Source organism: Misgurnus anguillicaudatus, chromosome 15, assembly GCF_027580225.2.
Source record: "Misgurnus anguillicaudatus chromosome 15, ASM2758022v2, whole genome shotgun sequence".
Taxonomy (NCBI): domain Eukaryota; kingdom Metazoa; phylum Chordata; class Actinopteri; order Cypriniformes; family Cobitidae; genus Misgurnus; species Misgurnus anguillicaudatus.
In genome coordinates, this window is record NC_073351.2 from 22153027 (window position 1) to 22162766 (window position 9740).

At 39.0% G+C, this 9740-nt stretch overlaps 1 protein-coding gene across 2 annotated transcripts; it reads left to right on the forward strand.

Moving 5' to 3' along the window:
* The first annotated feature begins 271 nt into the window (after positions 1-271).
* Positions 272-9573, forward strand: fan1 (FANCD2 and FANCI associated nuclease 1). 2 transcript variants are annotated; one of them, XM_073853594.1, is made up of 14 exons: positions 272-340; positions 649-1843; positions 1925-2065; positions 4175-4373; positions 4604-4837; positions 5717-5848; positions 5937-6045; positions 6129-6248; positions 6527-6691; positions 6802-6970; positions 7454-7557; positions 7666-7860; positions 8750-8876; positions 9267-9573. In XM_073853594.1, exons 2-14 carry the CDS (start codon positions 718-720, stop codon positions 9404-9406), a joined length of 2961 nt encoding a protein of 986 aa, XP_073709695.1. In that variant the 5' UTR covers positions 272-340; positions 649-717; the 3' UTR covers positions 9407-9573. The 2 variants fall into 2 exon arrangements, with proteins under 2 accessions (XP_073709695.1, XP_073709696.1); XM_073853595.1 differs by lacking the exon at positions 272-340 and adding an exon at positions 347-532.
* Positions 9574-9740: the final 167 nt, after the last annotated feature.

The window sequence follows — 9740 nt, forward strand, 5'->3', positions numbered from 1 at the left end:
CTAACCGTTATTAAAGATACATTTAGGCTCAGCATAAAAAACAAAAATTGATTGTTTCTCAATTATACCTTTACCGCAGTTAAAAATTACGGCCTTTAGAAAACGTGTTTGTCCAAAGCGATTTACAAAAATAAGAAAAAGAAATAAGCAATTCATTAAACATTATTATAAAATAAAAATAAAGTTAATGTTGCTGTTATTTTTATTCATAAAAATCCAAATGTAACGTCACCCTTGGTCAACAAAGGCCAGAAGAGAAAGACTCTTATTTTGAAATTAAACACAAGCAAACAAGGCGCCGTATTCTTGCGACTGGTTTCACGTTTCACCAGCCAGACAGGTCCGTATGATTGTCTTCAGTTTTATTTGCAGTCCGAAATATTATTAAATCCTACTTTATTAACGATATTCCTCCTTATTTTAGTCTTACTTAATTTGTGGAATAGCTAATGCATTTTATTATAATTGTCAAGTTTCAAGATTTATAACAGTAACGTTAACGTTACAAAGGGCACATCAAATAAGTTGCAAGGTATGAACGTGTAGTTAATGTATAGCAACAGTTATCTCTTTCTGAATATTATCACTGTCAAATGAGTATCAATCTCCTTTACTAACTATTTTGTCTCCTATGTACTGTATGTGTAGAAAATTGCAGCTTGTCTCACATCTAGTTCAGGGTTACCTCATCCATACAAGGTGTCCATGGGATAACCTATGAATGCAGTCATGGAGTCTCAGGTTGGGAGAGGCAGTTCATCTAAAAGACTTTCGATGACGAAGAAAAAGACTCAGAGTGCCAGTGCAGTCAAAGAGAGATTAAGCAACGGGTGCCAGGCTGGTTCTATAACTTCATTTTTCAGGAATACACCACCATGTAAACTGGCCTGCCCTCTATGTGGTAAACTTGTACCTCGATACAAGATAAATGAACACATAGACTCACAGTGCCAGGAATTTCTCAGAGAGGAGGGTGAAGATGCATCGACTGTCAGCAGTGATGACAACAAGCAGGAGAAAATGATCAAATCACCCTCAAATGGGACGGTTTCTCAAAATGAGAGGAAAGAAAAAAAAACAGTGGAGAAAAATGCCGAAATGAGTCCATATTTCACAAAGAACTGTGTCCTGAAGCAAGATTCATCTGAAACTAATTTGCAAACTAAGACGGTTAAGACCATCGGTGTAGGAAGCTTGTCCTCTAAACTGTCAAAAAGAGTGCTTAGGCCTCCAAGCGGTTCAGAAATGCATCTTTCTCATGTTTCTGCAGATGATATGGCCAGTAATGCAGAGTTAAGCAGTTCACAGAAAGAAAACATGACTTTTGAAACTACATCCTGTGTTGTGGAAACGTTTTCATCTAAACCAGCAGTTTGTAACCAAGTGAAAAGCGCTGTGGTAGTTCAGGGAGAAACACCAAGCTGTAGCGTTGTCTCTCAGTCAGTCAAATCCACATCCAGGAGGGTACTGAAGAGGAGGTCAGATGAGGAAACAAGAAGTGACACAAATGCTACAGAAACCATCAGCAAACGCAAAAAAAGTAAAAGTCAAAAAGAAACTAATGTGATCTCGGATAAAACAGAAGCTACGTCGAGTGTCTGTGATGTTTCATCATTAGAGAATCACACCGAAAAGGAGACAACCCACAAAGACATTGAGAAGTATCCTGAAGCTGTACCAGTGGATGATCCCGAAATGCTCAGCACTGTAACATCTACCAGGCAACCATATTATCTGCGAAACTTCCAGGCTGTTCTTGAGGCAGTGTTGGAGAACGAGGATGATCGGATGCTTTTTAATGAAGAGGATTGCGCAACCATTCACGCTTTTCAGAACCTTTCAGGTAGAAGACAAATCTTAGTTCTGTTCTTGGTTTGTTTTTATTAAAATCTGTATATGCCACCTGTCTGTCTTTCTCTTGTAGCACCTGGTCAAATGCTTTATGTACGGCTGTTTCAAAGGAAACTCAAATGGCTTCAGGTCAGTAAGCTGGAATACACGGAGATCAGTCCTGACCTCACCCCTGTCATTCAAGAGCTGGTTGCTTGTGGCTTCTTGCAAACAGGTTAGATTTAAAACTGATTTGATTTTTAAAGGAAAACACCACAGTTTTTCAATATTTAACTATGTTCTTACCTCAATTTAGATGAATTAATGCATACCTATCTTTTTTCAACCGTGCTATAATCTTTGTACAGCGCGTCGTGAATGTATTAGCATTTAGCCTAGCCCCATTCATTCCTTAGGATCCAAACAGGGATGAATTTAGAAGCCACCAAACACTTCCATGTTTTTCCATATTTAAAGACTGTTACATGAGGAGTTACACAAGTAAGTATAGTGGCACAAAATAAAAAGTAGCGATTTTTTTAAGCGGATAAAAAATGATAACTATATTGTATGGCGGAAGAGCACTTAGTTTGCAGTAGGGATGCACCGATCCGATATTCTGGATCGGTATCGGGGCCGATCCGGCATTTTTTGCTGGATCGGATATCGGACTAACAGGACCGATCCAATTCCGATACTGCGCATTACCCATGGTTGTCACTGACAAGCGATTAAAACGTCAAAGTATTATAAAAGCACCATAAACGTTTTTATGCACTATAATCAAAGTCATCTTACACTCAATAGCTTCATGTGAAGGAACAAACGCACATTTAAAAATATTCATGTTCACAGAAACACTGTAACTTACTTGCAAACTGAGTTAATCCACTGATGAGAAGCGGACGGATAAAAACGCGTCATTCAACACAGGCACACACACAATAACACACACAATAACTGTAACGTTAGGCTTTATTAAAGATCTGATTTCATAAAGTCTCAGTAAGCTGTTGGATGGATGCAATTCACTATGTGCTGAGGATTCACAGGTGAAGCGGACGGATAAAACGCGTCATTCAACACACGAACCCTCAATAACTGTAGGCTGTTTTAAAGATCTGATTTTATAAAGTCTCAGTAAGTTGTTGGGTGGATGCAATTCAGTATGTGCTGAGCACACGATGCATCAAATCTCTTTGTGTTTTAATAGTTATGAACTTAGCTTTCCATTGCGGAGCGAGGATTCCCATGCGAGTGTGAGGACGCTTCTAGAGCATCAATGCTGCAGTATTGCGCAGAATGCGCACTCAATATGATTTAGGCGCATCAATTCTGCACCCGAAATGTGCATAAAAGGTCCGGTTAAGTGCATAATTCACAAAATAACCATCTGCACACTAAAGCTTTTTTACTGTGACTTTTTGCGCATTTAAGGAAAATATATTTAGCATACTTATTTGATCAAACGTGCCTATTTTATTTTCTCCTAAACACTGCCATGGTTAATAATTACTAATGTTCTTGTAACTTGTAAATCATTTTAAATTATTGTTTTTTACTTTAAAAGTATAATTATATATAATATAATTATATTATGCTAGATTTAGACATTTATATAGTGTGTGTCTGTGTGTGTGTGTGTGTGTGTGTGTGTGTGTGTGTGTGTGTGTGTGTGTGTGTGCGTGTGTGTGTGCGTGTGTCTGTGTGTGTGTCTGTCTGTAATTTAAATTGCTCAAGAAAAATACAGTAGGATCGGATCGGCAGGTATCGGAATCGGCCGATACTCAGAATTCGGGTATCGGAATCGGATCGGAGATGGAAAAAGTGGTATCGGTGCATCCCTAGTTTGCAGCACTTTGACTTCGGCACGCAGTAACTTCATCAATCCTGACTACTCCCCATTTCGTTTAATCTTCCGTCAATATTACTGCAATAGCACCTGAGGTTGAAGTGCTGCAAACTAAGTGCTCTTCCGCCATACAATATAGTTCTTATTTTTATCCCCCTAAAAATTGCCACTTTATTTTGTGCCACCATACTTACTCGTGTAGCTACTCATGTAACAGTCTTTAAATAGAGAAAACATGGAAGTGTTTGGTGGCTTCTAAATTCATCCATGTTTGGATCCTAAGGAATGAATGGGGCTGGGCTAGATGCTGGCGCATTCACGATGTGCTGTGCAGAGATTGGGTGTACGCATTGAGTAAAGATAGGTATGTGTTCATTCGTGTAAGTTGAGGTGAGAACATAGTAAAATATTGAAAAGGGTGGTGTTTTCCTTTAAAGAAAGGGGGACTACAGATATATAAACTACAAACATATTATTTTCTTCATTTTCTAGAAAAGGAGCTTCACGACATCCACGAACTCTTAGATTTGCTGCCAGCACCAGATCTCCGAAACCTGGCCAAAACATTTCACCTTGGGCGTGGAGGAAATGGGACTCAGAAACAACAGTTGGTGGAGGGACTTCTCCAATTGGGAAGGCAGCGGTCGCTATTTGCTGGACAAAACAACACAGGTGCTGTCATTCTCAAGAGGTGAGATATAGCTACATGCACCACCATTACATACAATTTACCACAATGGAGAGATGCTGGGAATTGATGCGCAGTTGTTTTAGTTAAAAGCAAATATTCCTGTAACATAATTAAGACTAATATAGCTAAAATACTAAATAAATGTAATACTTCCTTTCGTGATTAAAGTTATTATTGTATGCAAAACCATACTTTTCCTATGGTTTACTGTTGCTCTTTTCCTCCTGCAGGGCCAAACAGGCAGCAGGATCTTGTGTGCGTCTGTGCCGCAGATCTCGTGCCGTGTTCTCTCGTCTGCTTCTCCTCTTCTCCCTAACAGACACTTTAGATGAGGAGGAGATGGCCGCTGGAGGACAGGGACAGCTATACACTATTCTACTTGTAAACTCTGGTCGTTTAGCTTTCCCCGAGTACACTGTGCATCGTTCAGCCAAACTGTTTCAGGACAGGGATGACCTCATCAGGTCACATTTCATTTTATTTTATACATATGACAATAAAACCTAGCACAATCCAATAGGCAGCAAAATTTGACAGAATATCAGATAAAAGGGTTAATATTATCAATAATATATTGACATTTACAGGTGAAATGTTCAAATTTATATATATATATTTCTCATTCATTCATTCATTCATTCATTAACTATATATATATATATATATATATATATATATATATATATATATATATATATTTTTTTTTATTTACTTACTATATATATATATATTTATTTATTTACTATATTTATTTATTTATTTATTTATTTATTTGTATTATTGGGGGTTAGGTTTAGGATTTTTCATATCAGGGATCTGAAAAGGTAGCCAAATTGTCAGACACCGGAATAAAAAACGTCTATTCGTCATACTGCCTCTTAGCCTGAAAAGTGCACCATCCTGGCCGCTGGGCTTGGATAGGTACCCTGAGGTGCCTGGAGCTACAGTATGAGACACATGAAGTCCAATTTAGTAGACAGAGAATTAATCAGAATATTCTCGCAATCTAACATCAATACTATGAAAATGTAAGGGTTACTGTCCTAGTCTCCCAGGATAGAAGGAATGGATCGATATTCCAGAGTAACTAGGCACTTCTTGTTGGCCATATTAGTTTGTAGAAAAAACTAAAATTCCTCATACAAAGGCTCGCCCCTAAAGTGGCAGGATGAAGCACTAGTGACCCCTGTAATGGTTGACTGCAGCTATTCCATCATAATCCATGCATATGCAAGAAATGGCTTTTTAAAACTGTATTACTGTGACCACTATGTATGAAAGGGTTAATTATATTTTGCTTAAATATGTATTTTTATAGTGTTTGATTGTTTTCTTCTGCACAGGTATGAGATGGCAATGCGTACGCTGCAGGAAGTGATCACTGCTATGCAGGCAGGCAACTGGGAGGACGCCCATGGCCTCTACACCACAGCAAATGCCACCTGGCAAGATATTAAACACACTTGTGACTTAAGGTTTGAACTAAATTAAGTAAACATATCTTTATTTTATTTTTTCTACTGTATCTACAGATAATTTATTAGTAATTTGCCATTTGTGTAGTCATCAAGAGAAGCTGCCAGTTTTCCTGCGTTGTTTCACTGTGGGCTGGACCTACACCCGTATACTGTCTCGAGGAGTTGAGATTTTACAAAGACTTCGATGTTATGAGGTTGGAGGTGTACGCATGCATTCATTTCAATTTGCTATTAATGTTACATTGAATTACTTATCATTGCATTTCTAAAAATGTAGGAGGCGGTGGTGGAGCTCAGGAATCTTCTGTCTCAGTCTTTGTATTGTGTAGACAGCAGGGGGCGCTGGTGGGACAGGCTTGCTCTCAATCTCCAACAGCACCTTAAACAACACGAGCAGGTACAATTAATCAAGTATTAAGCTTAAATTGAGTTTTCGTGCCTGCTCTGGGAGTATCACTGTACTCCAGATAGCTCTAGTCCTAATCAAACCTATCCCACCCCAATTTATTCACTGCTTCAGGTGTGTTTGATTAGGATTTGAGCCAAACACTAGACGACAGGCCAACCGGTTTAAAGCCCCAGCCACAGATAACGCCTCTGCTTTAATGTTAAATCTATATTTCATATTAGCCATTCTTTCAATTTTAATAGATTAATGACATTTTTCATATCTAGGCCATCTGTGCCATTCGGGATGGACTTAGTGACCCACTGGTTCGAACAGGCCATCAATTAGCACTTCATCAACGGGCTTCCCGAATGAAGGAATCTGCCAGCTTTAAGAAGTATCGTCTGATGCTGCGAGATCTGCCTACTGTGCATGTGCAAGATGTCAGTCATGTGAGTCTTTCACATAATGTTTGTATGGGACTGTTACTGCTGTACTGTTCTATACGGTCTTACAAAAGATAGTAGTACACAACATTTTAGCAGGTCGGTTTGTGTCACAGGTGACGATCAGAGGACAGCTCTTTCCTCACGAGGGTGGTATGGGTAAATCAGTGTTCCTCAGAGCAGCCAATGAGGACGAAGGCTCCAGAACGGAAAGAGATACTATGGTCATGTGCTCGGTTGAGGATTTGGCACTGGCACACTACAAAACTCTGGGATTTGATCAAGGTTTGTAATTACATTGTTTGCACACCACCATATTCAGGAAATAGAGGTACTTAGCATTACTATTGCTAATGGATTGAATTATAGAGAGCTTTCCTATAGCATAACTGGTTGAAATGTTTTTAAATCGTCTGCATATTTGCTCATAGCCCCACTTTCACAAAGGCTTAAAGGACAATTTCGGTATTTTACACTTAAAGTCATGTTTTCAGATTGTTTATGATGAAATAGAACGGTTTTGACTGAAATTTCAACATATGCGGCTGCCCCGAGAATTTTTGGGTGTTTGTGTTTCACCTCCCACCCCTACAATGGGTTTATAGGTGCACAGGAACAATCCATTCTAAAATGCATTAAACTTTCGTTTAGAAAGACGTGAAACTCACTGAGTGGTCAGGGGTGTTCACTGATATGTTCACACAAAAATCGCTGCAAAAGATGCTTTCCAACTATCTTTCCATATATCTTCTACGCTTTACACCGAAGGTATTCATGGAGAAGGGTCTACATTTTCCTCTCTGTTTGGACTCCTCATGTGGGACATCGTCTTCATGGATGGGGTCCCTGATGTCTTTCGAAACCCCTACCAGGTACAAAGCAATTAGGGAGTAAATGCAGCATGTTTGACGCAGTTAGGGTCAGGGCACACCACTGCAATTCAGATGGATGATGGTTTTGACTCTGGCCTTTTTCTCAAGAGTTGTCCTTTGGATTTGCACACTGATTGTTTCTATGGAAACCGTCGGGAAGCCATAGAGTCTCGCGCTGAGATGTTGCATGAGGCGTCTGCGGAGGCACTACAGGAGCTGATCGCTGATGTGTGGAATGAGCAGGAAGGGCGAATGTGTGCACTTATAAACTGGGAGCGCTTCTCCTCTCTTCAGCAGGCACAGGTAACCACAGATCTGTTAAAGGAAAACATCACAGTTTTTCAATATTTTACTATGTTCTTACCTCAACTTGGATTAATTAATACATACCTATGGTTTTTGAATGCGTAGACTTAATCTTTGTACGGCGCTTTGGGAATGTGTTAGCAATTAGCCTAGCCCCATTCATTCCTTAGTATCCAAACAGGGATGAATTTAAAAGCTACCAAACACCTCCATGTTTTTTCTAACTTAAAGACTGTTACATCAGTAAGTATGATGGCACAAAGTAAAATGTGGATTTTTTAAGCGGATAAAAATGAGAACTATATTGTATGGTGGAAGAGCACATAGTTTGCAGCACTTTGTCCTCCGGCGCAGTAATATTGACGGAAGTTTATTATATCAATTGAGGTATTGGAACATATCAAATTGATAACATGACATTGCAATGAATGACATGTGACAAATGTGTTAACTAGGCCAGTGGTTTTCAAACTGGGGGCCGCGAGATGGTGCCGGGGGGCTCCAGTTTTATGACATTTTATGAAATACATTAATTTATCATGAATTCTGTGTAAGTAAACCTATAAAAATAAGGCTACTAACCAAAATCACTACTTTTTTCTATAATTTAATGTTTTTTTTAATTAAAATGTTGAGTTTTAGAACAGTTTTTTGTCACAAATTTTCTTTGGGGGGCCGCGAAGGGATGCACCCTACACAAGGGGGGCCGCACGCTGAAAAAGTTTGGGAACCACTGAACTAGGCACCTCAAGAGACCCCAGAGTCTTGATTTGACTCGTTGCGTTTTGCAAGCTTATTTTGCTTATGAGTGAATGGCTTTTCCTGCTCTTGGTTAAGTATGGTTTGCCCTCAGTAGCATTTATTTTATTTTTGTTTATGGTTATAGAGTCTCGTGGCATGTCTGGGTGGTCCCTTCTTGAGTGGTTTGGTCCTCAGAATGGCAAAGGACTACAGGCACTGCAGGGCAGGACTTCCAGATCTAGTAGTCTGGAGCACTTCCAATAGGAAGTACAAGCTGGGGAAAGGATTCTGATTTCCATTTATTTAATATTTAAATGTTTTGGTCTTAAAATAAACTTTTTTTTTGTTATGAGCCATTTGAATCTTACACACACCCATTAAGAAGACCAAACACATTCTTCTGTCTTACTCTTGACATGCAGTTACTGATATTACTGTAACTATTTATTTCCCCATAGGGACACATTTTTGTTTATATTGTCCTCTCTTTTCTACTGTATTATTTACAGTGTGTTCGTACAGTAATGTCTGTTCTCTCTAGTTTATAAGATGTCTGCACCGTAGTAATTTTTATTGAAAGCCATGCAATATGCTAAAATATACGTTGACTTTGAAGTGCTGTTTAAATGGGGGGCCTTTATAATGTTGAGTTGTGTTCCTCTAGCTGGTGGAGGTGAAGGGCCCTAGTGATCGCCTGTCCCAGAAGCAACAGATCTGGCTGGATGAGCTGCGCAAGCTTGGGGCTGATGTGGAAGTGTGTCACGTCACTGCCATTGGAGCACGGGGAGCTCGGCTGGAATAAAGCTGCTAACATTACAAATGAATGACTGTGGATTTGATGATTGTATTTAAATCTTTGTTTGGCACTGGTTCTTGTTATCTAAAAGAGTATTAATAGACACTAAGAGTTTTAAAAACCAGACTTATCCTACCCATCGGAATCCTAATAAATGCTGCTTGTTAAATTACCTCATGGTATTGCCTGACTGTTTTAATGCTTTTGTAGCTGTTCATTAAAATGTGATGATGACTTTAAAAAAACCTTTGCATTTCTGGAGTCAATCATTTTTAAAAGCATAAAAAATTCAAAGTTATAGTTAAAACTTTTGATGTAATATGCAAGGTAATAAATTCTG

Excerpts from the sequence above, each read along its gene's own strand:
- fan1 (XM_073853594.1), top strand. The coding sequence starts at position 718 with ATGAATGCAGTCATGGAGTCTCAGGTTGGGAGAGGCAGTTCATCTAAA. Across the intron at positions 4,374-4,603 it reads GGTGCTGTCATTCTCAAGAG|GGCCAAACAGGCAGCAGGAT; the intron begins GTGAGATATAGC and ends TTCCTCCTGCAG. Across the intron at positions 4,838-5,716 it reads GACAGGGATGACCTCATCAG|GTATGAGATGGCAATGCGTA; the intron begins GTCACATTTCAT and ends TCTTCTGCACAG.